Genomic DNA, 16,635 nt, shown 5'->3' with positions numbered 1-16,635 from the left:
CCTCAAAGTCTCTTCTGATTCTTAGAATCTATGATGCTACTGTAGCATTCTTATTACCTTCAAGTGAGAAGTGTTTTGCTGAATGTAAACACATAACGCATCAACAATGTACAAGAATTTCAGAGGACATACCTACACTGAAGAGAGGTCACAAATGCAATATGGAAGTAGCTTTTACAAGTAATTTTTTACTTGCTACGGAACAAAAAATGTCTTAATAAATTATAAAATATAAAACTCAATGTATCAAATCTAAATATGGGGTAATTATGGATATTTACCTAGCTTTTTCCTGTCTCAATTCTAGAATTTGCATGTGTGTCATAAACCAAACATCACTTCCTAAAAGTAGTATCCAAAAGTGCTTCACTTTGAGTCACATAATGGGAATGCTCACAAACACCTCTGTGTCCTACAGTAAAGTCTAACTGGCTATTTGCTGACATCCATTAGTTCATGACCCTTCTCTAGTTTTCTGTATCACACAGGCCAGATGGAACCACAGGGTCCATTCCATAGAGAATGTTCAGAGTTGCCCTTCTTGGTTCTGGTAAGAGCTTTTGGATCAGCTTCTGGCCACATACAACATCACTGAAGGGTTGAGTAGGAGATGAAAAATCTCCTCTTAAGGCAGAGGAGATGATGATTCAGTGCGTATATAAAGAAGGCTTCTGCCTCTTTCTTTCTTTCCTGTAATATGCAGGACTACTTGGGGATGTATCTGCAGTCATGGAAGGCAGGGGTGGCTGGTCCTACCTTGACCTCCATCCAACTACAAGCATGTGGTCGCTAAAGCACACGCTAAAGCCAAGACAAGTCCAAGCTTTGGTTTGGGCTGCCTCTTTGTGTTCTTTTGCTAAGTAGGTGATTGAGCCACAACCAAAAATTGTGTGTGTCCAGAATGTGACCTTGTGAGTTTAACCAATCTAGAGGGGTCTTTGAGCACAGTGGCAGCAGTGTTTCACCAGAGGAGCTTGGTTGCAGCAGCAACACATTTAGAGTGACTGACTAGGGAAGGGGCTGAGCATGAAGCTCAGAGGAGGCCAGCTTTGGATAGAAGTGATGGTGTGGAACTAAGGTCAAATTTAAAATGTCTGGTCAGTATCTCTACAAATTGCTGTAGGTACTACAGATTCTATCAACAATTTTTCCTTAACATCAACAGGTGTCTTACTGAATTCCTGTTCTGTTAAGGCACACTTATAAGCTCCTTATATGGGAACTACCTGTCCCAAATCTGATTTATAGTATACTCTGAGCAGCTTTATTACTCCCCCTCTCTAGGTGGAGTGAACCATAGTGAACTATGGAGTGATCATTCCCTCAAGGCCCCAGTGTGAGGAACTTAATGAGCCTAACCCTCCTAATTAAAGGCAGTCTCCTTCCTAAGAACTGAAACCAATCCAAACTACACGCCTCAGTACAGAGCATGGAGTGACACAATACTCCAGCCCCTGGGAGCCCAAATGAGTGGTCTCTTATTACAAAATAGGAGCTAGACCTAAGCCTTGTACCCTGTCCACAATGCCCTATTTCTCTATATTTTCTTGAGACTTCAAACCAGCACGCTAAATAGTATAAAATTTTCTTTCAAGTTAATACACTATTCCTTTGAACTTCTCTCCTATCTGATACATGGTAATCTTCTCTTTGGCCTCCAAATATTCAGCCTGCCTGCACCTTTGGATAGATAACACAGTCTCCCCATAGTTGATTATATCAGAGCAACACACAAGCTTCTGAACTCTAACCTTTTTCTTAAATGTGGTATTTCCTCACTAGCTACCCAACCTTCTAGGCTATTCATGTAAGTCAACCCACCCCTCTGGCTGATCCAATTAGTCTTTATCTCTAGTGAGACCTCAATGAAGGACCAGCACCTCCAGGTTCCTGCCCAGGCTCCATTCCTAAATGGGCCTAAAGGAAATAAAACTATGTGTGTTCTTACACTTGTAGCCCAACTACCTTCCACCCACCTAGAATTCTACTCTTTTCCCTATCAAGATACTCAGACTTGAAATGGTTCTCTCTTCCACCAAAGCTAAGAAAAATATCTTCATAGACTGGCAAGAGGCAACCTTCTCTGTAGTTTTAGCCTCAGCATCACTGCCATATGAACACCATGGGTTATCATGGATCGAAACAGACTTCAATGGAAGGTAAGCATATTTGCAAATAAAAAGAACTGAATCATAGCTCACTGGTCTCTGATGTGTAGGAAGGGAAGGAAGAGGAAAAAATATTCATTTAGCACCTACTCTTTACAAACATTATCTCATTTGATCCTCCCAACATGAAATAGATACTATGATCCCCATTTTACAGTTAAGGAAATGAAGGCAGATAAAGGTTAACTGATGTGCCTAAGGTCACATAGCTAGTAAGTGTCTAAGGCCAGAGGAGAACTCAAGTCTTCTTATCTCCAGGCCCTGTGCTCTATTCACTATGCCACCTTGCTGCCTAAAGTAGAGAACAAACTTTCAGTGGTCCAAATGCATTCCAAATGTGTGTAAAATGCTGAATATTTTTATCATTAAGGAAAATATTAGAGGCAGCGTAACAGTGGGCAGAGGGATGGTTATGAAATGAGGAAATCTGGGTTCAAGCCATGCCTTTAATGCATCCTTGTTGGTATGATAATGGAAATCCCTAAATCTCTTTTCAGCTTTTCAAAATTAAGTAAACAGAAGCTGCATATCTGAATCCGGGGGAAAAGAGTGGTCTTCCACTCCTAGGGAATTCTTTAGTATCATGAAATCATAACTCCAAGCAAAAAAAGGGGTGGGAGAGGGGTCCTCAAATCAACATTCTAGTACAGTCAAGATGATAGCATAGTCATTAAAAATGTCTTCAAAATATGGGGAAAAACTCATTTTATGAGTTATGGAATATTAGTAAGGTTTCTAGGAAAGTGGTCCTCAAACAGTTCCTTGAATAGTAACACTTTCCTCACTAACCATTCTCAAGAGGTGCATCCTCAGGCAGGTCCACATCAAGCATGAGATCATCATCTTCAAGGTCACATGAGTCAAGATTGTTCAGGATATCCTACAAAAACAGATCAAAAGAAGTGAGCAAAACACCATGGAATGTTCCAAAAATTTGGAAGAAATCAAATTTGTAAAACAGCAACACAGACTGACACTTGCTCAGAGCTAAAACATAGCTAGAGGAAATTTCACCAATATAAAGTGCTTGGTTTATAACATTTCCTTGCCAAATTCGATGTTTCCCTTAATATTTCCACTCTAATATCACAGACAAAGAGATGCTATTATAAAATCCTGTGAATGGTAGAAAGCAAGTGGTTACATGAGAATTCAGGATCCAGAAACCGAAGAAACTCCCTTTAATTCAATTAAACTAAATGTTTAAGTGTCTACAACAAGATACTGTGCAATATGATAGAGATATAAATACCAGAATGAAACAATCCCAACACCTTGTAGGAGCATATCTTCTATTAGAGGATATAACATACACAAGCATAAACACATACAAACACAAACAACATGAGAGTAGTTTCAAGAGAAGAAAATAATTACAACAAGGGGGACCAGAACAGAGTTGTGAGGGGAGCACTTAAGTGTGGTTGGAAGGAAGCTAGAGATTTTAAGAGGCAGAGATAAGGAAAAAAATTGTTTTTCTTCAGAATCACAACACAAGTTTCCAAGGGCACAAAGATTGCTCACAAAACTGCAAAGAATAGTTTGTATTTTTGTCTACGACTGACTAATAGTTATTTTTTTCACAAACTATATGTTGGTTTCCCTCCTAGAAAATAGGTTAAAAGGTCTGAGGAATACCACTCTACTTACCAGGTTATTGAAAAGGATGATGATGGTATGTTAAATAATTGAAAAAGGATAACAAAGAATAGAAGAAATTGAAACAGCAATGAAAATCTAATCTGTTAAACTGGCAGGTGGAGAAATCTGACTCAAAGGAGGAAGGGGAGAAGTGAAATTCAACAAACATGAAGTTCTTCATACAGAGGGGAGAGGCAGGCCCAATGACAAGAAAACTTCTTGTGCCCCAGGAAATACTGAGAAGAGTTCACAGAAGCCCCTCAAAAGACAGGAAATCCGCTCTGAGACAAGGAATAAGATCTCTGATGTGTGCTGTGATACAGCAAAAGGCAAAAACAAATATGAGATAGGCTGTCTTTCAAAGGAAAGCATTCCGGAGGTGAAGGAGCCTACCTAAACTGTCCCAGAAGACAGCCAAGACCTGATTTCTACTGGTTAATGGGAAGACAAAGGGCATGCCAGAAGGCATCTAGGGATTATGAAGTCCTTGGCAGGAAACCAAAGACTTTAGGAACACTGCTGGTGTTCTTATCTCTGCTGCCAATTGAAGGTAAAGGACTTCAGCTCTGGGAAGTAAATGTCTAATTGAGAAGATAGTACATGTGACTAGGATTTACATTTTTGGATCATGACTTAAATACATAGGAATTAAGGATTCTTGGCTAGGGATGCAGGAGTCATCTCCTACTATAGGATTTTCCTGATCTCCCACTGCTCCCCCCTCCAACTCCCTAATAGTTAACTCATTCATTCTCTGTCTCTATCATTCCCTCTCCCCCTCCCTTTCCTTCTTCCCTCACTCCTGAATTACTTATGTGAAGCTGAATGACACAGTGGGTAGAGCTAGTTCCAGAGTCAGGAAGACCGGGGTTTAAGTCTTGCCTATGACTTGTACTAACTCTACTGACCTTGGGCAAGTCACATAATGTGCAAGGTCTGAGAGGGGTCTCAGGCTGCAAATTGCACAGCAGGTACTGGTCTGTATTAGCCAAGGAAGGTCTGTGTTACCAATGAAATCACAAGTCTGGATAAAAAAATTATTTTTATTTACATACTTGTGTTATAATACCCCAGCAGAATATACGGTCCCTGTTTTATATTGGTCTTTGTATACCACAGTTCCTCAGTTCCTACCACAATGCAAGCATATAGAAGGCTCTAAAAATGCTGGATGAATTGAATTAATGAAGGCAAATAAAAACAATTTTCCTATAATCTAATGAACGTATTAGATGGGCAAGGAGGGAGGGAGAAAAAGAAGTGATTTATTAAGAACTACTACATGTCAGGTACTACTGTACTTAAAGCTTTACAAATACTCTATCTCATTTGATTCTGACAACAGTCTGCAGGGTAGATGTTATTATGAAGCCCATCTCAGAGTTGAGAAAACTGCAGATGGAATGGAAGCAAGGAGTAAATGGAATGATACAGATGTCAGAGCTGACAGAATTACTCAATTAATATTTTGCTTGTTTTCTCTATTAAGGAGAATGATCTTGAGGGGGAAGAGAACAAAAACTGCCAGCAAGCAAATCATTAAGTTCTACATAACTAAAAGACGGTAAGAGTACCTAACTACCCTCAATGAGTAAATTAACAGGCCCAAATAAACTATATTCCAGAATACCAAAAGAGTTAGTAGTTGGGACTACTGAGCCACTATCAGTGATCTTTTATCTTAAAAGCATCAAAGCATCACCCTCTCGGGAAAAAAAAAACCACAACAGAACTTATGATAAGCTGTATTTCAGTTTCAGAGCTTTGCTATATGAAACTTAATGAGCTCATTTCCTAACTCCAGTTATTTATTTCATGCTAACTTTGTTCAAGAAAGTAACTATTTGAAAGTAACATACTATTTGAAATTCAATTCAACAAATATTATTAAGTAACTACTATATGCAACATGTTATAATAGATGTTGGTGACAACAAAGACAAAAAAAGACAAAAAAGTCCTTGCATTCTGTGGGTGGGAGCGGAGTACATTTTTACACGTATATATTTTTTAAATATAAGGAATTTGAGGGAGAAAGCACTCTCTTTAAAAGGAATTTCCATGAGACAGATGAATGGAAGATGGACTGGAGAGGTGAGAGGCTTGAGCCAGGGAGACCAACCAGATGGCTATTACAAGTTTAAGGTGATGAAACCCTGTACCTGGGAGATGACAGTGTCCAAAGAGAAGAGGGGTAAATGCAAGAGATGTTACCAAGTTAGAAATAACAGGACAGGATAACTGATTATGCGTACACCTATGTGGTGAGCAGGAGTGACTATATACCCTTGACAGAAATAGGAAAATTGAGGAAAGGAGAGGGTATGAACAAACGGAGGAAAAAAAGTGAGTTCAGTTTCAGAGAGCTGAGTTTGATGTCTATGGGATATCCAGTTATTGATTTCTAAAAGAAAGATGAAAATGTTAGGCTGGAAAACCAATGTCTGTAACATTTTTATCAGTCACTTGGCTAAAGATATGGATGGTATGCTCATAAAATTTGCAAATGATAAAAAGCTGGGAAAATAGCTAACACAGGGCATGGCAGAGTTAGGATATAAATGGATCCTGACTAGAACACTGGGTTGAATCTAATATGATGAAATTCAATAGAAATAAGTGTAAAATCTTAAGAGTAGGACACAAAAAAGCCTACCTTCATAAGTTTAAGATAGAGGAGGCATCATCAAATAGCAATTGTTTCTGAAAAAGATGTAGGAATTGTGGTGGACTGCAAGTTCAATATGAATAAGCAACTGATGTGGCAACCAAAAAAAGTAACGTTATCTTAGAAAGGTCTGGCTTTTAAGAACAGAGAGAGGGTAGTTCCACTATCCTCTACCTTTATCTCGTGTTAGTTGCAGAACTACATTCTGGGCATCACAGTTTAAGGACATTGGGGTTGGGGCCAGTGTATTCCAGACAAAGGAACAAACAAGGGAAATGGTTTTCCTAAAAAAGTGGCATATATTATCAAAATAATTCTTTTCAATGTATCCATGACTATTCTTCCCTACTTATCTTGTGGGTACCTACCTACTTGTCAGAAAGTATAAAGAAATGAAACATGGTATAGCAGGAAGTGCTCAGGATTAAATCCTGACTTTACTACTTACAATCTGTACAAGCTGGAGCAAGTTGATTTATCTCTCAAGGCACCAGTTTCCTTCTCTGTAAAATGACAGGCAGAACTAGATCTCTAAAATTTCTCTCAGCTCAAAAGCCTTTTATGCGTCTGTGAATTGTTTTATTTGCTTATCAAGTTAAGATCTAGTGACTTCTCTGAAGGTAGTGTTGGTTTATTTTTCTCTTCTATTTAAATTATTCCATAAAGCATTATTAATTGATGAAGCTCTACATTTTACACGAGGTGAATTCACTTCTCTTCTTGATTACAGAAATATTTTTATAATCAAAGAGTTAAAAAGGATCTCTGAAATTATCTAGTTCATTTTACATATGAGAAAACCAAGAGTGAGAAAAGGTTAAGTGACTAGTGCAAGGTCATAATTACTGTAGCAGAGTCAAGATTGGAAGCCCGGTCCTCTGACTTCCACACCTACTTTCTTTACATTTATATCTTCATGAGGCAAGTAGGTTTTAAAAAAACTATACTTTTCAATCTAGTACTTATTATCAATCTTTCCTTATCTACCGGCATGTCCCTACTGCCTACAAACATACTCATGTCTCCCCCATCCTCAAAAAACCTTAACCTGCTCTTTCCATTCCCACTATCCTAGATCTCTCTTCTGCCTACTTAAATTTCTTGAAAAAAATCTTCTACAAACACCTTACAAGCCAGCTTTTGATCGTCATTCAACCAAAATTCTCTCTTCAAAGTTATTAAACGATCTCTTAATCATCAAATCCAATGGCCTTTTCTCAATTTTCATTCTCCTCAACCTTAACGCTGTCATTACACTGTTGATAATCCTCTCTTCCTTGATACCTTCTTCTCTCTAGGTTTTTAGGACACCACTCTCTCGTGGTTCTTCTCCTACCTGTCTGACCACTCCTTTTGTCTCCTTTGCTGGATCCTCTTCCAGATCATGCTCTCTAATTGTAGGTGTACCTCAGAGTTCTGTCCTGGTTCCTTTTCTCTCCCTGTTTTGCTTGACTTGGTGATCTCAACAGCTCCCATGGATTTAATTAGTATATTTATGCTGAAGATTCTCAAATCTACCCACTCTGCCCCAATACCTCTACTGACTTCCAATCTCACATCTCCAACTACCTTTCAGACATGTCAAATCAGATGTCTAGTAGACATCTTAAACTCAACAAATCCAAAACCAAACAGCTCATTATTTTTTCCCCTAAACACTCCCCCTCCCTACTTTCCCTATTACTGTTGAGAGTAACACCATCCTCCCAGGACCCAGGCTCAAAACTTAAGTGTTGTCTTTTACTCCTTTCTATCTCTCACCTCCCCATATCTAATCTGTTGCCAAGGCCCGTCAATTTCATCTTTGCAACATCTCTTGAATATGTCCCCTCCTTCTGTCCTCTGACACTGTCAGTCCTCTAGTGTAGACCCTCATCACCTCATGCCTGGACTACTATAAGAGCCAGCTGGTGCGTCAACCTGCCTTTCCCCACTTCAATCCATCATCCATCCAACCATCAAAGCAATTTTCCTAAAGCACAAGTGTATAGATCATTCAGTAAATTTCGGGGGCTCCCTATCATCTCCAGGATCAAATATAAAACAATAGGACTTCAAAGCATTTCATAATCTAGCCCCCTCTTACTTTTCTAGTTTTCTTACATCTTACTTCCCCGTCATATACTCTTTGATTCAGTGATATTGGTCTGGCCTCCTGGTTGTTCCACAAACTCAATACGCCCGTCTCTATGCTCTAGGCATATTCTTTTTTCTCTTCTCTCCAGGCTTTCCCTCCTCATCTGTGCTTCCTGGCTTAAGAAGATTCTTTTTAAGTCCCACCTAAAATCCCATCTTCTACAGAAAGCCTTTCTCAACCCTTCTTGTTTCTAGTGCCTTCCCTAGTTCAAAGTCACCCAGCTAGTAAGTGCCTGAGGCTAGATTTGAACTCAATTCTTTCTGACTCCAAACCTAGCACTTTATTCACTGAGTCACCTTATCTGCCTCCAAGAAGAATGGAAACACAAATGGGGGGAAATCTTTGCATCACCTTTATCTGATAAAGGTCTTAATATCCAAGATATATAGGAAATTAACACAAACATGACCAAGAGTCATTCTCTAACAGGCAGGTGGTCACAGATACATGTCAAAAGTTCTCAAAAAAATTTCAAACTGACAGTTACATAAAGGACTACTACAAATCACTAAGCCAAACAAATTAAAACAACTCCTGAATTTTCACCTACTATTCAGCAAATTAACAAGGATGATAAAAGACCAAAATAGTCATTCTTGGAGGGGGTATAGAAAAACAAGCACATTGACAGACTCTTGGTACAGCCGAAAAGGAATCTGATCCCTGGGGAAAACAATTTGGAATTATGCAAAAATATCAACTGTTCATATCATTTTATCCAGAGACTCCCCCATTAGGCATATGCCCCACAGGGTCATACGTATATCAAAATATTCACATTTTTTTTTTGTGGAAAAATAGAAACAAAATGAGTGCCCATTAACCAATAAATCGTCAACAAATATTCATTAAGTACTGGAAATACAAAGAAAGGCAAAAATCAGTCCTTGCCATCAAGCAATTTACATTCTCATGAGAGAAACACAATATAAATACTAAACATACATCAATGATAGATACAGAGTACATGGAAGGTAAGAGTAGAGGGAAAGCCTCTGGAAGCAAGGCAGACCGGCTAAACTCTCCTACAGAAAATGGTATTTAAACTGAATTTCAAAGGAAACCAGGGCTTCTGGGAAGTGGGTTTAAAAGGGCAGAGCATTCTGAACACGGAGGAGAGCTATACAAGGGCAGAGAGTAGGGAGATGGAGTGTCAGGTATAAGAAAAAGTAAATAGGCCACTAAGGCCAGGTCATAAAGTTTAAGGAAGAAAAGTAGAAAGGCAACAGGCTGTAGAGAAACTTAAATACCAAACAAAGTACTTTATGGCTGATGATGGAGAAAACAGGGGAGGCACTGGAGTTTATAAATAGATTAAAGATAGAGATCTGGGAATTAAGTTCAGCTAGATGATAACGGAATCCCAGAAGGCTGATGAGGTCACCAAGTATGACAGTCCAGAGGGAAAAGAGAAGGCCCAAGACATGGCCTTAAAGAACACACCTATAGTTAGCAGGTGTAAAATGGATGAAGATCCAGCAAAGAAGTCTGACAAAGAGCAGTCAGAAAAGTAGGAAGAGAAACAAAAGAGGTCAGCATCATGAAAAAACAAAATGGGAAGTATCCAGTAGGAGAAGGTAATCAACAGCATCAAATGTTACAAAACCACCAGATTTGTCAATTAGGAGATAACTGGAAACTTTGGATAGAGCAATGTCAATTGAAAGATGTGGTCAAAGAACAGATTGTAAGAGTTTAGAAAAGAAAGAGAAGAGAAGTGGAGGTACTCAGGAGAGATAGCTTTTTCAAGGAGTTTAAGAAGAGGAGTACAGATATAGGATGACATAAGAGTTTTTTCTTTTTTTAAGATGAGGGAGACATGGTTAGAGTAAGCAATAGGAAAGAAGACATGAAATAAGGTGAGACAAGGCTAAAGAGGTTGGTGATGACATTAGGGGATAATTTTCTGGAGAAGAGAGAAGAAGATGGGATCAAAGATGCATGTCTAAGGGTTGACCTTGACAAGTAGAAAAATGACATCATTATCAGAGACTAAAGAGAAAGAGGAAATAGTGGGGTATGATGTCAGAGGAACACGAGATGAAAGGGTTGCAAACTCTCAGGATATAGTCTTTTTTTGGCGGGGAATGAAATACGAAGCAAGGTCATCACTTTGGGGGGGGTGAGTACAATTAGAGACTTGAGGAGGTACAAGATCTGGAACAGCAGTTGTGGTAAGTGGATAGAGAATATATTAGAGAACAGTAGAATTACCTTGCTATCCTGAAGATGCAGTTGAGATTAGATATAAATTTGTAGTGGATCCAATCAGGATCTAGTTTTGTTCAGCAGCACTACAACAGAAATAATCCAGGCCTGGAGTCTGTCAAGGCCTGGTGAATGATAGGACAAGGAAAAAAAAGTAAATGATAATTTAGAATTGAAGTGGTGGAGGGTGGAGATTCAGAAAGGAATACTAGGGTAGTAACTTAAGAAAACACTGAGGGGTAGGGGGATTAGAAGTCAAGGTGGGAGGGAAGAACAAGACTACACATAGAGAAAGATGGAATCAAAAAAAGATTATAATCAGATAAAGAATGTAACACAAATGTGCATGACAAAAAAATCAAAGGTATTCCCTGTGTATAATGAAGGTAGAGTAGAGAAGTGGCATGGGAATGCAACAGATTATGGAAATGGGAAGATAGAGGATATAAAGAAATAAAAAAACCTATGATGAAATGCCTTAGTGCAAGGGCCTAAATTAGGGTGGAGAGAGAGACCAGAAGCCAGGCACAGAATTAAATGAGGAAGGAATACAAATGTCCTAGAGGCATTTTGCCTCAAGAGTCCATTGGGAATTTTTTAGATCCTTGCATTGCTGTGAAGGACTAAATCTACCAGAAAAATTCCTCCCACACTATTGTTGCTGTGTACAAAGTTCTCTTGATTCTGCTTTCACTCAGCATCAGATCATATAAGTCCTTCCAGGCCTCTCTGAAGTCTTCTTGTTCATCATTTCTCATAGCACAAGAGTATTCCATTGCATTCATATACCACAACTTGTTCAGCCATTCCCCAGCTAACGGGCATCCCCTTGATTTCCAGTTTTTGGCCTCCACAAAGAGTAATGCTATAAATATTTTTGTACATGTGGGACCCTTTTCCATTTTTATGATCTCTTTAGGATATAGTCCTAGAAGAGATAATGCTGGGTCAAAGGGTATGCACATTTTTGTAGCCCTTTGGGCATAGTTCCAAATTACTCTCCAGAATGATGGATCAGCTCACAGCTCCACCAACCATGAATTAGTGTTCCAGCTCTCCCATATCTTCTCCAACATTTATCATTTTCCTGTTTTGTCATGTTAGCCAATCTGATAGATGTGATATAGTACCTCAGAATTGTTTTAATTTGCATATCTTCTTTAATCAATAGTGATTTAGAGCATTTTTTCATATGACTATAGATAGCTTTAATTTCTTCCTCTGAAAACTGCCTGTTCATATCTTCTGACCATTTATCGATTGGGTAATGATTTGTATTTTTGTAAATTTGACTCAGTTCTCTATATATTTTAGAAATGAAGCCTTTATGACAGACACTAATTGCAAAAATTCTTTCCCAGTTTTCTGTTTCCCTCCTAATCTTGGTTGCATTGGGTTTCTTTGTGCAGAAATTTTTCAATTTAATGTAATCAAAATTAGCCATTTTGCACTTCATAATGTTCTGTCTCTCTTATTTGGTCAAAAATTTCTCAATTCTCCATAAATCTGACAAATACACTATTCCTTGCTCCCTTGATTTGTTTATAGTATCAGTCTTTATACCTAGATCATGTGTCTATTTGGACTTTATTCTTGTGTACAGTGTCAGGCATTGGACTATGCCCAGTTTCTGCCACACTGTTATCCAGTTTTCCCAGCAATTTTTGTCAAACAGTGAGTTCTTATCCCAGAAGCTGGGGTCCTTGGGTTTATCAAACAGTAGATTGCTATATTCATTGACTACTGTGTCTTGAGTACCTAACCTATTCCACTGGTCTACCCCTCTATTTCTTAGCCAGTACCAAGTGGATTTGATGACTGCTGCTTTATAATATGATTTGAGATCTGGCAGGGGTAGGCCACCTTCCCTATCATTTCTTTTCATTAGTTTCCTAAAAAATTTTTTAATGAAATAAAATCCTATCCATTCCTTCAAGGACCAGCAAGGTACTAACTCCAAAATGTTTTCCTTGATTGTAGCTCTAGCAATTTCTCCTTTGTTGAATGTCTCACAGAATTTTATATCTCCTAAGTATTAAAAAATATTCTGATTTGTACTATAATCATACATATGCTTCATCACACCAACTAGACTGCTGTGTCTGTGTCCAGTAGCACCTAGCAGAGTGCCTTGTATGCTGCTGTTATTGTTGCTTTGTTGATTAGTCAGATTCAAATCCTTGTGACCCCATTTGGGGTTTTCTTGGCAGAGATACTGGAGTGGTCTGCCATTTCCTTCTTTGGTTTGTTTTACAGATGAGGAAACTGAGGCAAACAGGGTTAAGTGACTTGACCAGGGTCACCCAATTAGTAAGTGACTGAGGTCACATTTGAACTCCTGTCTCCAGGACTGGCTCTCTATCCACTTAATAAATATGTGTTGAATTAGATTCTACCTTTCCTAATCTGTAAAATGAAGAGGTTAAACTAAATGGTCTCTGAGGTCCAAATTACTTCTAAAATTTTCTGACTCTCTAATTCCTTTCCTATCAATCAACAATCATATAATAAGTGCCCATTTTGTGCTGGGTACTACATAGATATTAGAGCTTCAAGAAAAAAACTGAAAGTCCCTGTCCCCCAGGGGCTCACATTCTATCTGGAAATAAATCTGCACACATACAAGTAAATACAAAAGATATAATAAATAACCACAAAATAATCCTCTGACTTCAAGCCACTCAATGTTCTCTGTTCCCCTAAGAACCGAGTACACCTCAGACTGCTTTCCCTACCCACATAATGGCACTTGTTTCAGAATCACCTCTGCTGACTCATCAAAATACTTTTTCTTAGTGTTCATCTCTCTACTAGGTATTAGGATGAAACTAATAAGATTAAATAATTTTTATTTCTAAGTAGGTACCAATAAAAAAATTTAATGCCTTCCTCCAACTAACTAATAAAAATACTGAACATAACTGTTTTTATGGTAGAATTCTGTGGGCAATACAATAGAGATCCCTTTTGATTTGACATTATTTCATTAATCACTACTCTGAGTCTTAGCAGTCTTTCAGCTGACCTAGAGGAATCTCCAGTTTAAGGGAATATGGGAGAGATATTCTGGAGTATGGAGTTCTTTCAATAACACATACATAAACACATATAAAAAGAGCAAAAAAATTACTTACTCCACTTATGGGTAAAACTAACTATGACCTTACTCTTCTCTTACTTTACTTCTCCCTTATCAACCCCCACCCCCAATTCCCCACCCTGGGAAGCTATAGAAGAACAAAATTTCTAAAAGGACAGCACATTTTAAAGACAATGGACCCCAGTGCTAGAGATTTGAGGTTATTCCATTTTTTCTATCTCTAAATAGCTTCATTAACATTTTATAGTCTCCCCCTTAACAGTGGAACCCCTTTTAGGTTAGACAAGTCACTAGAAAAATTCCTTAAGCACAGTAAAAATCGAGTTATCCAACAATCTACTAACTGTAAAGCTCTAAAAATTTGGCAGTTTTTATATTATCTAACATAAACCTAAAATCTATAAACCCTGCGAACCTAGAATTTTAATTGTGCTAGAGGCTTTAGGACAACCTAATACCTAATAGGCAGGTTTTACACATCATTATTGAATATAGAAATAATCTTACAACATTTCTATAGGTTAAATACTACTTTCTCTCTTGTTCTAGGAGGTAGATGAGTAATCAGATGGATAGAACAAGTAAATCAGTCCTTTTTTCGGTGGGTAGCCTTCCCATATATTCATTTCAGATTTTTAAAGCAATAAGAAGAGGAATTAAGGTAACAAGAATTAATTTTTAGTTTACTACAACTCATTCCCAGTATCAGCTGAATTGCTAAGTGCTTATGTTATCTCAAAGTAGTAAATTAACATTTTTCTTTAACAATTTAATTATTTATTTAGCACCTACTATTTCCAGAGTACCACAGACATAATTTAATAAAATATAGAATTTCTCCTCATGGAGTTCTCATGCTAGTTAAGTAGCTATAATATATATATACACACATATACATATATAACAATTTAACAAATTAACGAATAGAGAAATATAACCTAAAGACTTTAAAGGAGTCAAAGATTGTTACCATCTATAGTAATCATCTAAAGCATTGAAGAGGAAGTAACACTCCAACAATGTCCAAGAAACTGAAAGATGGTTGTAAACCAAGAGAACCCTACTACCTCCACCATTGTGTGACTCATTTAATTTATCAGGTCAATTATCAAAGGCATACACCAAATATGAAGGCATTTGTCAAATATACTCTGGCTAATTCTAATACTTAGCAAATCTATGAAAAGAAAAGACTTGTGTGAACTTGACATGAGAGTTCCAAGAAAGAAGTGACCAGTTCTACATTGGGGTAGGGAAAGAAAAATCCGGGAATATTTTAAGGAAGAAATAATATTCACTTTGGGCCTTACATGATTTTCACAGGGGTGGTAGAAGAAAGGGCATTTTGGAAGGGGAATCAAAATGAGCAAAGTTATGATGGTAAGAAGGTGTAAGAGTGGGTAAGTGGTTTAGTTTAACTATACCAAATGTTGCTTGAAAAAGAATAATCAGAGGTAAGGTTAGAAAGATAGAGGTAGATGGAACCTGTGGCCTCAAGGCTATATGTGGCCCTCTAGTTTCTCATGTGTGGCCCTTTGAGTGAATTCAAACTTCACAGAACAAATCCCCTTAATTAAAAGGATCTGTTAGGCAAAACTTGGACTCAGTCCAAAGACTATACACAAGGACCTAGAAGGCCACATGAGGCCTCGAAGCTGCAGGTTCCCCACACCTGGTTAGAGTAAAATTATGCCAGGCAGGTATTTACTATGTATTAAGCAGTGTCCTTTGTGCTGGGGTTACAAAGAAAGGAAAAAAACAGGGTCCCTGCTGTCAAGAGGCTTACATTATAATGGAAGAAGACATGATTTAAAAGGGAACTGAAAGGAAGAGAGGAGGGAAAATGTACCTATCCCAGGCATGGTGGTAGAGAAGCCGAGGCAGAGCCAGGGAAAGGATAAAGCAAAACTGGCCTGAACCTGTCCTCAAAATGGAAGCCACCAGAAGGAATGCACCATTGGCATGGTGGAGGGATGCTCCAAAATGAGGACTCAGCTAATTCATAATTCAAGGTGGACTTGAGTCATGTAGTAGAATTCTGAAAAAGCTTCACACAGCCTTAGAAGACAGACTGAGAAGAAGAGAGATTATTCCCTATACCCTGATGGCCTTGCTAGGGACAAGCTAACTTGGAAAACATAAGCAGCACAGTACAGGGCGAACAACCAACAGCAACAACAACAAAAAACTGAAAGGAAAAATGAAAAGGACAAAGAGAAAGAAGAAAAGCTTTGGCAGAGAAGAAATCCCAGATTTTTCTTTCCTTACCTCAATCTAGAAATGGTCACTTCTTTCTTGGAATTCTCATGTCAAGTTCACTCAAGTCTTTTCTTCATAGATTTATTAAGTATTAGAGTTAGCCAGAGTATACTTGACAAATGCCTTCATATCTGGTGTATGCCTTTGATAACTGACCTAATAAATTAAATGAGTCACACAATGGTGGAGGTAGTAGGGTTCTCTTGGTTTACAACAATCTTTCAGTCTCTTGGACATTGTTGGAGTGTTACCTCCTCCTTAATGCTTTAGGTGATTACTACAGATGGCTACAATCTTTGACTCCTTTAAAGCCTTTAGGTTATATAGCTGCTTAACTAGCACAAGAGCTCCATGAGAAGAAATGCTATATCTTATTTAAATTATGTCTGTAGTACTCTTGAAACTGAAGGGAGTTTCCCAAAAAGAAATGCTCTTTCCTCAACTTCCCATTCTT

The 16,635-nt window shown here is 38.1% G+C and overlaps 1 protein-coding gene across 16 annotated transcripts in view; it reads right to left on the bottom strand.

The window, feature by feature from the left end:
• CCSER2 (coiled-coil serine rich protein 2) overlaps positions 1-16,635 on the bottom strand; it is a 123,960-nt gene that overhangs the window by 60,851 nt on the left and 46,474 nt on the right. For all 16 annotated transcript variants that reach the window (XR_011971555.1, XR_011971554.1, XR_011971556.1 and 13 more), the window contains one exon: positions 2,958-3,048. Coding sequence is in view for 13 of the 16 variants with exons in the window: in XM_072628532.1 (XP_072484633.1) it covers positions 2,958-3,048 (91 nt within the window). In the remaining 3 variants the exon portion in view is untranslated. The remainder of the gene's footprint in view (positions 1-2,957; positions 3,049-16,635) is intronic.

The sequence above is a fragment of the Notamacropus eugenii genome, chromosome 1 (genome assembly GCF_028372415.1).
Source record: "Notamacropus eugenii isolate mMacEug1 chromosome 1, mMacEug1.pri_v2, whole genome shotgun sequence".
Lineage (NCBI taxonomy): Eukaryota > Metazoa > Chordata > Mammalia > Diprotodontia > Macropodidae > Notamacropus > Notamacropus eugenii.
The sequence above is the reverse complement of the archived record's forward strand: the minus strand, read 5'-3'. Positions and strand labels throughout refer to the sequence as shown.